The sequence below is a fragment of the Girardinichthys multiradiatus genome, chromosome 9 (assembly GCF_021462225.1).
Source record: "Girardinichthys multiradiatus isolate DD_20200921_A chromosome 9, DD_fGirMul_XY1, whole genome shotgun sequence".
Taxonomy (NCBI): domain Eukaryota; kingdom Metazoa; phylum Chordata; class Actinopteri; order Cyprinodontiformes; family Goodeidae; genus Girardinichthys; species Girardinichthys multiradiatus.
In genome coordinates this window covers 11,887,509-11,899,997 of record NC_061802.1, presented here as the reverse complement: position 1 = coordinate 11,899,997, position 12,489 = coordinate 11,887,509, and the positions used below count along the sequence as shown (strand labels likewise).

The 12,489-nt window shown below is 37.6% G+C and overlaps 1 protein-coding gene across 2 annotated transcripts in view; it reads right to left on the bottom strand.

Moving 5' to 3' along the window:
* Positions 1-12,489, bottom strand: part of rabgap1l (RAB GTPase activating protein 1-like) — a 155,683-nt gene that overhangs the window by 116,669 nt on the left and 26,525 nt on the right. For both annotated transcript variants that reach the window (XM_047374007.1, XM_047374006.1), the window contains exons 11-12: positions 8,301-8,430; positions 2,189-2,282 (exon numbers count right to left, since the gene is read on the bottom strand). In XM_047374007.1, the coding sequence (XP_047229963.1) occupies positions 2,189-2,282; positions 8,301-8,430 (224 nt within the window). The remainder of the gene's footprint in view (positions 1-2,188; positions 2,283-8,300; positions 8,431-12,489) is intronic.

The following is a 12,489-nucleotide window of genomic DNA, read 5'->3' as shown; positions in this document are numbered from 1 at the left end:
ATATGGAAATTTGACATAAACAGTTAATTGCTGCCCCTCAGGCTCTGTGCCACAGCAATTTAAAATTAGATAGTTTTAAAATCATTACACTGTCAAACATCAGGCTTAATTAAAATATGCTGTGCATACAAACTGGTATGATGAAACAAGCAAACAGCAATAATGGAGCAACGGATATTACTTTTGCTGTAAAACCTTATGACCCTTTTCCACTGGCTCTATTTAGGCCGGCTCCACTCCACTCGGCCCGGTTTCCGAGCTTTGCCATTACTTTTTTCTTCTGTACCGATACCTAGTTTTTGGTCCCTGTTCCTGAGCAGGTACGATCAGGGCAGAGTAGGAACTACATGTGACCTGAACAGACTGCTGTTCACTGATTGGCCATGGGACCAGGAGAAATGAGAAGGTCTTCACTGAGGTAGTGCAGGGAAAAGTTAATAAAACTGAAGAGCGACAACAATAATATTAAGGAGCACAATGGCAGGAGCGGACCAATCGAAAAATAGAATTTTACTTTATTTTTACAAATCATAAACCATGCCTGAAGACACCATGTCAGTTTTCTGAATTATGCGCAGGTGGGTCGCTGTATGAAATAACATCCTAAATCAGCTGATCAAACATAAAATCAGCTGTTCAGACGCACATACATCTCACCTAAGACATTACCACCTTTAAACCGCGTGTTTTTTTTCCGGAAATTTATTGACGGTCCTTCAACGAATCAGCGTCTGCAGGAGGGAGAAGGCAGAGAGCAGCTGCCTGTAATCCCACTGCCTGCACCAGTTCAAATGGGAGGAAGACCCCGCTGAATCTGTGGAGCACAAATATATAATATCCAACCTAAAACTAACTCCACCGCAGTCAAAAGTCAGTGGTTTGTGCTTTAAAGTCATTGTCCTCTTTATCACCATGGCTGAGATAAAAACTTCCTCATAATGCCCAAAATGTTAACTTCTTCAGGCCAACTTTGGAGCATTTCCAGTCCAACCCCCTGTGCTTTATTTTATAAGTTAAGGCCAGGCTGTGCTCCAGGTAGGATCCCAGTGGATAACTTTATACATGAAAAAAACAAACATACAATATACAAACATTATTATACAAACATTTGCTTACTTTTTTTTTTTCATTCTTTCACACAGATTACTTTAATGTGACAATGTTACACAGCAACGGTAACACCAGCACAGCACTCTTACTACACTGATGGCTGGAGGCAGGGCTTCAGCCGCCATAGCACCAGCTGTCAGTGGGTCAACGGAAACAACAGGTACCGTGCCGAGTAGAGAGAGCCCGATGGGGCGGAGCCGCGCTGCATAAAAAGAGCCAGTGGAAAGGGGCATTATGTTTTGAGCTAGCTGTACTGAACTTGCTTTTCACATTGGTGTCAGCACTAAAGATGCTAAATATTTAAACTCCTCTACATTCTTTAAATGTAAAAAACTGGATTGTTGGGTTTCCAGCCAGCCAGTCATTGGTCAGGGCTGATTAAACTTGAAAACTGTTAGAGTTAGAAAGCTGATAATTACAGACAAGTGTAAAAATAAGACAAGTGAACGAAGTAAGCTTGACTTGCAAGGGAGAGACAGTCCTCTGCTAAACAGCGACTTCCTTCTCACAAAGAGAAAATCCTTGCACCAGCCTTTTATTTACAACTCACATTCCAACAAGCAAAAAGCGGTAATTGGTTCAGCCAATTCTTACAGAGCTTTCAACCTAAAAGAGTAGTCATTCCCATATATGGTATAAGCTTGCCATGTCCAGGGAGTGATCCACTCCAGACCGCATTCCTTAACCTTCCACAAACACATTTTCACACTGAAAAAAAAATCATAGGAATCCGCTTAACTATGTAGAACTTCAGACCTAAACATGATTTAAACTGAACAATGAAAACTTATATACATTTTTCCAACAAAAACTGTTAGATTCCAGTCACCAGCACATTTCTTGATGATAAGCAAAATACTGTGTGCTTTCGTACATTTAAAAATAAGAGGTTTTTTGAGAATTTTAAATAAAGGCTAACATTTAAAGTAATATGATTTAGAAATAAACCCAATACCATATTGTTACCCAGTTTATATTGCCAATCAACATAATTACTTTAAGAAATATGTTCCCCAAATCAATCAATTTTCACATTTCTGCCATCAGAGTTCAGATTTTGTCTCATTTGATGCCCTACCATCTGGTGAGGATGCCTCCCCAAGACTCTAGTATTTTCTCCGGGCAGTCCTTGGAAACATCTCCAGTTCCACTGGAGATTTCACTGTCACTATCTGCAGGAAACAAGATGCATACACACACACACACACATATTAATCCAATTTGGTCGGATGAAACTGAAGTTGTACATAAAACTGTTGTATAGTTGTATATTAAACTATACACGTGTTGATTTAATGGCATTAGATGGTCCAAGTCAGGGGGATATGCTGTTTAGGATTGTTAAGAATTTGTATCTCAAGAGGTCTGACGAATTCTGATAATAGTTAATAACCAAAGCCTTTTTCATCCTCATGAAGGTCAAGTGCAAAGATCACAATTTGAGATCAAAGTGGAAGCTTTGTGGGAACCATCACTTAAGTGGAACAACAATTACTTTATAATTGCAAAATATGAGGTACTAAATAATAAATCAATCTAAACCTTTCCTGATTCCTATTGCACATTTATAACCAGCTGGTATTGAACCCACACAGTTAATGGAGACAAGAGTGCGTGCGCAGTGCCTACACCTTCCATTATCACTGCTCTCCTGGTTGTTGGTTCGTGAGGCATGGCAATCAGCACAGCTGTCTTCTGAAGCAGACTATAAGACTGCTTTACCATATGCTACACAGGGACAAGTGCTGAAATGTATTTTTCCTTCAAAAAACAGAATGACACAAAGGCACACAAATACTCTTATGGCAGACAATGGTGCTTTTGTCCAGTAATTGTCCAATAATGAATGCTTAAATAACATATTAATAAAATAAAAGCTGATGAAAGAATAAAACAAATGTTTTATATTTATGTTTCACAGAAGAGAAAAATTCCGAGGCTGTTGTCATACTGTCTCTTGTCACATATCTCTTTGGAGCTAAAAAAACACTTTATGCATTTCAAAATGTAAAACAAAAGAACCACATGTCATATAAATGAAATATGTTTAATGCATATGAAGCAGCATTGGTTTGTACAGTGAGTGTTTATTGGGATGAAGGGTTAGAAATTCACAACATTCTACTTTGAAAGTACAGCATATGGTGCTTTCGTTGTTTTATATTTAATAAATGCCTGACCATCTTGGGATGAAAGTTCAATACTCTGTACACAGTCTAAGAGAACCACAAGTGGTCAAATAATTCTTAAGTGAATTAATCAGAAATTAGGTCAGAGCGCCTTGTCACTGGAGCAACTTTAAGCATTGGGCATGTCAAGGTGTGTGAATCTTCATCGACCCAAACAGAGCATCTAAATGGCACAGCAACAAATTAGGTAACATTATTATTGCCCTGACTTTTGAGAAGTATTAGTGTAAAGTCCAAAGTAGTGGCACATTTGTACATTTCATGTTTCATCCCTAAGTTACATCAATGATGCCACAGATTTTTTTGACATAGCAGGAGATCCTATAATGTATGAATCAGTATCAGTCAATGTTAGAATATTATTTACTCAACCACCCATCTTTATATGCCACAGAAACATAAGGCAGGTAACCATCAGTCTGATAGGAATATTAGCCAGTAAAAAGTTGCATTTCACATGAGAGAGAGTACTAAACTCTATAATCATAGTCTGTGTCATAGTGCCTGCCATCCTCAGGCTGCCGTTTGTCACTGGTACTCTTTATAACTTTTATTGACAGGATATCTAGGCGCAGCCAAGGGCCGGAGGGGTCTGGTTTGGGGTCAAGTAGATTTTGTCTCTCCTTTTCGCAGATGACGTGGTCCTGCTGGCCCCCTCTAGCCAAGACCTACAGCCTGCACTGGTGCAGTTCGCAGTCGAGTGAGAAGTGGCAGGGATGAGGATTAGCTCCTCCAAGCCTGAGGCCATGGTTCTCGACTGGAAAAGATTGGCTTGCCCTCTCCGTGTTGGAGGGGAGTTCCTGCTTCAAGAGGAAGAGTCCAAGTATCTCGGGCTCTTGTTCATGAGTAAGGGGAGAATGGAGCGGGAGATCAACAGACAGATCGATGTGGCCCTTACACTAACAGGGATGCTGTGCCGGTCCATTGTGGTGAAGAGAGAGTTGAGCTCAGAGGCGAAGCTCTCAAAATCCTGGTCAGTCTATATTCCTACCCTCAACTAAGGGCGTAAACTCTGGGTCATGACCAAAAGAACGATCCTGGATACAAGCAGCTGAAATGAGCTTCCTATGCATGGTGACCGGGCACTCCCTTAGAGATAGGGGTAGGAGCTCGGCCATCTGGGACGGGCCCGGAATAGTGCCACTGATCCTCCACATCAAGAGGAGTCAGCTGAGGTGGCTCGGGCATCTGTTTCGGATGCCCCCTGGACGCCCCAAGGCCTGTCCCACCAGGAAGAGGCCAAGGGAGAGGCCCAAGAGATGGCCCAGAACACACTGGAGGGACTATGTCTCTCGGCCTGCCTGGGAACACCTCAGTCTTCCCCCAGAGGAGCTGGAGGAGAGGTCTGGGAAGAGGGAAGTCTGGGTGTCTCTGCTTAGACTGCTGCCTGTGCGACCTGGTCCCGGAAAAGCGGAAGACAATGAGTAAAATCAGGTGATTTTTTTTGTCCTTCTGTTGTGAAAAGGTTCAGAGTCTGACCAGCCATTCACAGCCAAATTAGAGCGTTGAACCTTATTATTAAAGTGATAAGGAATACATTTTAAATATTGCTATATAAACAGTTTTGTGTATTGCGATAAATCCAAGCTATATTTATTGTGAAATTGAGTTTAGGCTGCATCACCCAGCACTAATTTAAATGTAGTTAATCTCTACAATAGTAAAATATCCCAATTAGGGATGGGTAGTTATTATATGTTTAATCGAGAAAGCATGTGAGAAAAATTATCATTTATTGTCATCTATTGATAATGTTTGTGTTACTTTAACTACTTTTTTGAAAGTTGGTTCAATGAGAGCATCAATAAATATCATTATATTTTTAAATATTAAATACAGCCATTATGTGCTTTAGTTAGGTACAATAATTTAATACAACTAAACTCAAAGAGCTGATTTGAAAATGTTTTTTTTAATTATTATTTAGTATTTGTGTTCATGGGGCTCGAGAGTATGCAGTAATATGCAGTCAGAACCCTAAAATGTATTGCCAAAAATAAATAATTTTTTTAATTGTTGATTTTATCATTATTGCAATAAACATCACAAAATATCCTCATGAAGCTTCGGGTTTAAGTCATCCATCCCTAATTACAATGCATATTTCCTGTTGCCTTGCCCGTAAGGTGAGGTAAATAAGAAACATGCAGTAATATTGTACATTTTCAAAGCTTTTTTTTTCTACTTCAATATCGGAAAAAAACTGAAGTAGCATAAACATGAAAGCAACATAACAATGGTAAAAAATGTTAAAGGGGCAGAACACAAAGATATCTGAACAATAAAACCCAACAGCAACCTTTCTGAGAGTTTAAAGGCACCGCTCATTCCCACTTAATACTCTTACTCAGGCCTTGACATTTTGAAACGAGTAAAGGCTTGTGGTTGTGCTGAATGCGCTGCGGCTCCAACATCCTCACAGCCTCAGCAGGAGCTTTTCAGTTCTTTATAAATGCTTGATGAAGCCTTTCAAATGTTTCAGACCCAGCACATAAAGCTCCTGCCTCCATCCTCAGATTTGTTGGAGCCACGTGGCAAGAACGCATGAGTCCAAAGCTGCTGCCAACTTACCAGGTGATGAAAGAAACTGGGGAGACAAGGACCATTACTTTTACCTTTTAATCTGAGAAGGGACAGGCACATTCAGTGGGGGATTAAAACAGGATCTGCATGAGGCTGAAGTCAGAAATCGACTAGGGAAGTTAAAGCAAGCAGCATTTTCTTTCATGCATCATGAAGATGCTACGGGCAGAACTGTTAAATGATATAGGAGTTAGACTGCACAGATATAATCATGTTCCGAGAAAAAAAAGACAATGTTAGTCTCAAACCAATTTCCCATTCCACTTTCAGCTGAAAAAAAAAACTGAACAAGAATTGCATTTAAATGTGTTTAGCCAGCTGTGGCATCTACATAGACTTTATATTTATTACTATTACAAGTGACCTCCAGCTTCACAGCCCTGATCGCCGCCCATTTCTAGCTGTAGCTGAGTAGAGGGCTGAAAGGAGTCAGAGACGCCTCGTGAATTTTGGTGACTCGACAGATAGGAACAAAACAGACAATTTTTTACTCCTATTCTGTGAATACCTTTTACCACTTCAAGAGGAAAATAGCAGGCGACAGTTTATATGTGTATATATATATATATATACATATATATATATATATATATATATATATATATATATATATACACACACACAAGAAAATGCTCATATCTGTGCACACACAAACAGTTGATACATTAACCCAAAGACACCTGCAGCATTTAGCCTGTGGTGAAGTCCCCACAACTAGGTTATGCTTGGGAACCTCTAGAGTCTAACTAGGGCTGTTAGTTTGCTGCTGTTTTGCCTTCATTCCTTCGGCAAAGACGGTTGCTACTGGTGGTAAAATATCCAGTCTGGTAAATGGGGGAAGTTTATAGATTCCCCAACTTTCTCAGGAGAAAAAGTTGATGGATCCCTCCGTTCAGGTGGAGGTAGGTTAATGCTAGATGGCCTGTTTGTGTCACTAAGCAGATGCTACAAATGGAAAGGAGAAAAAAAAGAGATAAGTCCAGATTTTCATATACGGTGGATCAGACTAGAGTACACTAGAAAAATCCTTTATTTGTCCCACGGCAGGGAAATTCATAGGACATAAAGTGATAGGAAAGTTGACATAGACATAACCTATAAGAGGAGCAAAACACTTAATAATGGTAGAAATGACATGACATAGTATAAATAAATCCATATAGTTGTGTAATAAATAAAATGTGTAGATTGTCTGTTTTGTTTGAATTGTGTTTTTACATTTGTGTAAAGTACAGTTAAGCCCTAAATTGTTCTTACCCATGGCAGATTTAGATTTAAAATTATTTCCTTTTAACAAAAAAAGTTTTTAGATTTTTTTATCTACATTTTATCAAACCTACCATGTTGTAAATTATTTATACCCTTTTTGAAAATGAAAGAAATGAATGAAAACTTTTATTGACATTACAGCAATCAAACGCACATTATAATTTCTTACCAGCTTTTTTTGCATGTTTCCACTGGTATTTTTGATGAGTCACCTGAAGGAGGCCTTGAGGTTAGATGGCCTCTTTGCCATCACCCTAATTTTTAGTTCCCTCCAAAGATTCAAGTCGGGTATGGCTGTGCAACCCCAAAACGTTAATATTACTTTCAGTTAGACGAAACATAGTAGTAAAATTAAAATATTACATTAAATCTAAATCTGCTGTGGGTATGGATAATTCTGGGCTTAACCTTACGTTGCAAGAAAAAAATTGGAAAAGAGAAACTTTACAGTAAAAAAAAGATGAGTTTTTAAAATAATGTTGTTGATTAAATGGTGTTACTGAAATTTAACATAGATATTAACAAATGCTCTGGTGTCCTTGACTGAAGGAAGATGTTTACTTCAACCAAACAGCAGCACCTGAAGGCTCTCTGATGTTGTTGACACTGCAGTGTTGTAGGCCTAATAGGATTGGACCGGGCTCTGCTTGGGACACGACACGATCACAAGTGCGCATAATCACACAAAGAACTAACCAATCTCCACCACCGCCATCGAAATCTCCCCCCATACAACAATAGTTTTGCTGCAGACGGACAGAGTCTGAAGGTGCTTGCAACCCTCTATAGAAAACTAAAACCTGCAACATTAAGTTTAATTTAAAGGCAAAATAATAAGAAAATGGAAACCTCGATTTCACAACATATTGGTGAATTGATTTCTTTTATTGTGCTTCAGAAGGCAAACATGCTTTCTCCTTTGTACTGAAGGACAATAAATTTGTTGTGCTGTTATGTGTGAGCAATTTTCAATTTCACTATGAAGGACAAGTTATTGTGAAGCCTTGCCTGTTTGAAGGATGACTGTTTGCCAGTGATGGACAGAAACCCAAGAGGCTAGAATACTTCACCGGTTACCAAGAACGGTAGAAAATAAAGAAAACTGGAAGAAAATAATATACAAGTCGTTAATTAAAAAAAGGAGCATACCTTCATTGACTTCCTCTTCCTCATTAGGTGCGGTGATCCGCTCTCTTTCTTCACTGTTTCTTTCTGCCTCCCTCTGAAGGCTCACCACTTCATACACAGCATCACTCTGACTCACTCTGTCAGGGGCCTGCTACAGAAAAAAAAAACATGCAGAAAATCGCAAATGTTTAATTGTCAAGGAACCCGTTTCTGATACCAGCACAGAAGACCTCATTAAACATTGAACACCTCTCTAAAAACTCTGAAAGCTGGTTTAGTCTGCAAACTGTTGAATAAGTCCAACAGTAGAGAGATGTGAGGACCCACTCACAAATTAGAGAAATATAAAATTTATTTTTCAGATATTTTTGTTTTTAAGTTGTGTATAAAGCTTAAAAATAAAGTCATATTTTTTGGAGTGAAAAAATTCATCTTTATTTATTGGGTAAAAAAAAAACTATGGAATAATTTTTAGCAACCCAGTTAATCCCAACAAAAAAATTTACTGAAGCACTTTTTAGATTTATAGTATACTATTCAAGTGGTCAGAGTGTGTAGGAATGTTTGCTGTACACTCTATGACGTCCTAAAGAAAATGATTTAGCAGATAAACTTGTATCTGGCAGATACACATTTTTTTTTATTATTTGTTGTCGTTTGGTTTTTAAAAATAAACAAATGTATGTCAAAATAGTTTGTAAAACTGCTAGATCATGATCATTTTTGTGCAATGAGCAAGGAAGTCAACATGAGGAAGAAAAAAAGCCTATCGTGACCTTGTCAAGTAGTTAGTGTGCAATTACTATGTGGAATGTATTTTAAATTGATATATTAAGAAGACATGAGTAATTCAAAAAGGAAAAGGAAAATCACAACTTCAGTTTATGGAGAATCCTACTCAACACAACATGTTCTTCTTTCAAGCTGAAACCTAAAATAGCTTACCGTGTCCTGACATGGGTCTTAAATGTATCATAAGACAATAAGGAAATGTACAAGTGAACAAAGATACCATCAGACTTGACCTTCTGTCTCACAGGCAGCTGATGTTTATTTCTAGTCTATTCAATTACTGTGGTGCTAGTGCCCATCTCCTCCACCTGGAGAAAAAAATGGATCAATGGGCTGCATTGATCTGCCCGCTGGCATGGCATCTAATGACTAACTCAAGTCAGAGCTGACTACTCATAATAGCCCAGCATATCCATCCTGGCCTATTTCTGGAAAAATAATCTGTAGAGACTTCAGGAAACAATTTGCTTTGGTTTGATACAGCCTCTTCAAGAAATTAGTGAACCACACGATTTATTCACACTGATTTTTAACAAATTTGGACAAAAAAGGCTCCAAGAACACATGTGACATGGATTTTGAAGCAGAATTATGCAAAATTATCAATGCATCAAAAGAAGATGCAGGGCTCCTGACAAACGTTTTGCACTGGTTGCCCCCCCTCATATTTGGACTAATATATTCTACATATTCTTTATCAACACTATATTACATCTTTAAAGGACAGATTTTTGTCTTTTCCTGTGCAGGTTGGCAAATTTGAAAAAATATTTGATCGTGTACAAATTTATCACAGCTAAAAATATTACTACGTTGAAAACCTTTCTGAAACAATAAGGTTTATTAAAAACTAATGTTAACATATAAACAGTTGATATTATCATTTTTGTATTTTTAAATTTTTTTCTATCTCTATAACTATTAAATATTAAACTCTCCTACCAACTCATTTAGAATGCTTTATATCTGTTTGACATCTAAAACAGGCCTGTCTGTTGTAGAGTGTAATAAAGATGTTAAACTAAAAAAAGAAATAAGTTAGAAAAATGAAACAACTTCCAGATTTGTTTTTTTAAAACTGTTTTATAAGACAGCTGCAGTAATTTCACTGTAAAGCTACACAACCAATGCATGGTTTGCAGCTGCATATTAAATCAATAAGGATAACTGCTTTTTGTCTGCAGTGCATTGTTTATGATGGACCCACCCTGTTGCTTCCTCCTTTGTTACCAGTGGGAATTAACTGGGTTAACTAAATTGAATTACTTTATTTATTAAATAAACAACTATGTAAGGATCTGATTAGACAGATATAGTGAAGTTGCAGTAGTTTTCCATTTTTGCATGCTAAAATAGTCTCGAAATCCCTATTGTAAATGATACATTTTAAACCTAGTTCATGCATCTTCCACAATAAAAAGAAAATTAAATATTTTGGACAGAAAATGTATAGGACACTATTTAGAGACAATCCATGAATTACAATACTCTAAAATAATTATGCTTCAGCAATAATAGCATAGTAATAACAACGAAAAAGGCTGTTTTTGTTCAGCACCTCTCTTCCCAGTTTTACAGGAAGGAATAAGATGAGCTAAATCAGATGGATGTTCACAAAGGAACCAAAATCTTATATAAAATAATTATGTCAATCATCACCAGAAAAGTTAACAAAGTGAAAACTTTAAAATATGGTATTTAACGGAAGTTAAAGACGTAGTGTATCTTTATTTAATGTGCTATAAGTTAGACACAAAAAGAAATCTACAATTTTAGCCAGGAACAGTACAAGAAGACACCATCAGTGAAAATCATTGAAAGACAGAGTATAAACCACGTGAATAATGTGCATTTTGAGTTAAGGCATTTTAAGGCTTTGAAAATAAACATGAGGATTTTATCAGTAAGACAATGAAGGTAAGTAAGCATAAGGGTTGTATGTTTGTGCCTTTTTTTAGCCTATTAATAATACTAGATAAAACTAGCTCTGCAAACTGAAACAAACAACAAAAATCTCACATGCAGCAAATACATACAGTAAATATTTAAAAATATTATTGTAGCCAAAACAAGATGAAGCATGCAACAAATTAATAGATTCCGGGAAACACTGCTAACAAAATGTATTTAAGTTGAACCGACCTTTCTGCTCTTCTAGGCAACAGCTGTTATATCTTTACTCTGAAAGCAAACCTACACCCTTTATATGACTTTTATCTCCCGTCATTTCAGGAGGCGGATTGAACAGAAATTTAATAACTACAGACATCTGAGACATTTTTGGATTGTTCAACTCCCTTGAATTTGCACTTTACAGAACTTTACCTTTTAAATACACTGTCTTAAAACCAAGGAAATAACTTTCAGCACTTGTGGGCATGTTTAAAAGAACAGCCAGTAGTAAAGCAAATAACTCCTGGAGTTTAACAGACAAGTCAATTGTACTTCATATCAATGTTTTCCTTCCCAAAATAAGTCAAGAGGACTGCACATTTATTGTGTTTGCACCTCTGATTGTCATCTTCAGCAAAAATCTCTACACAATATTATCTTTTAATTAGCTTGGAACCACAGAACCAACCCAGCACCCTTCCATTTACCGAGGAGATAACAAGAGAAGCAATCAGGCGAATGAGTCAAAGCGCTGCTGTTAATTACCCAAAAGCAAATAATGAGACAGAGCCTCTTATTAGCTTTCACAATCCATGGCTTCCCCACACTTCACTGATTCGCCAGGTCCCTGTGGCCAACTAAAAGATTTGCTTTTTGAACAGAGAAGAGGAAGCTTATGGCTTAACGGTACATTTAAGCACCTGCAGAAAACTGGTCAGGCTGGGTGGGGAAGGAAGTAATCAGAGTGCCAGCGGTTTGCTGTCTGCCGAAATAAACAAAAAATATCAAGAAAACTGTTTTTTATTTAATGTATTAACTTTTTTTAAACATATTACATTGTATACTTTAAAGTATTAACCCTTGAATCCTTAAGGTAAAAGGCTGCTCCGTCAGCCATTATTTATTGTTTTATGTTTTCTACAAGCTCAAAATTCTGAAATTTTTCTGAACATTAAACACACCACAATAATAGCTAGCAGGCTGTGCTCTCAACAACCATCTTTGGTGAGGATGCTACTGAGCGAAGAAGTCTCCCAGTTAGGCCTTATCATCATCAGTGGCAGGTCAGGCAGAACAGAGATGTAAGAACATATTCAAACGGGAAACTGTATTTTCTGTCACATTTTCGAGACAACCTTGGTTCATTCAGCCTGTGAGAGGGCAAGTCTTAAAACAGGTAACAGGAGGGCTGAAGGAAGCAGAGTTACGTTATCCTGTACTTTTAAGCTTCTGACCTCTGTACGTCATGAAGAAAGCTGGATTTGGAAATGTTTGGCAGATTGTTGGAAATCTCAGAGGTAAGGTA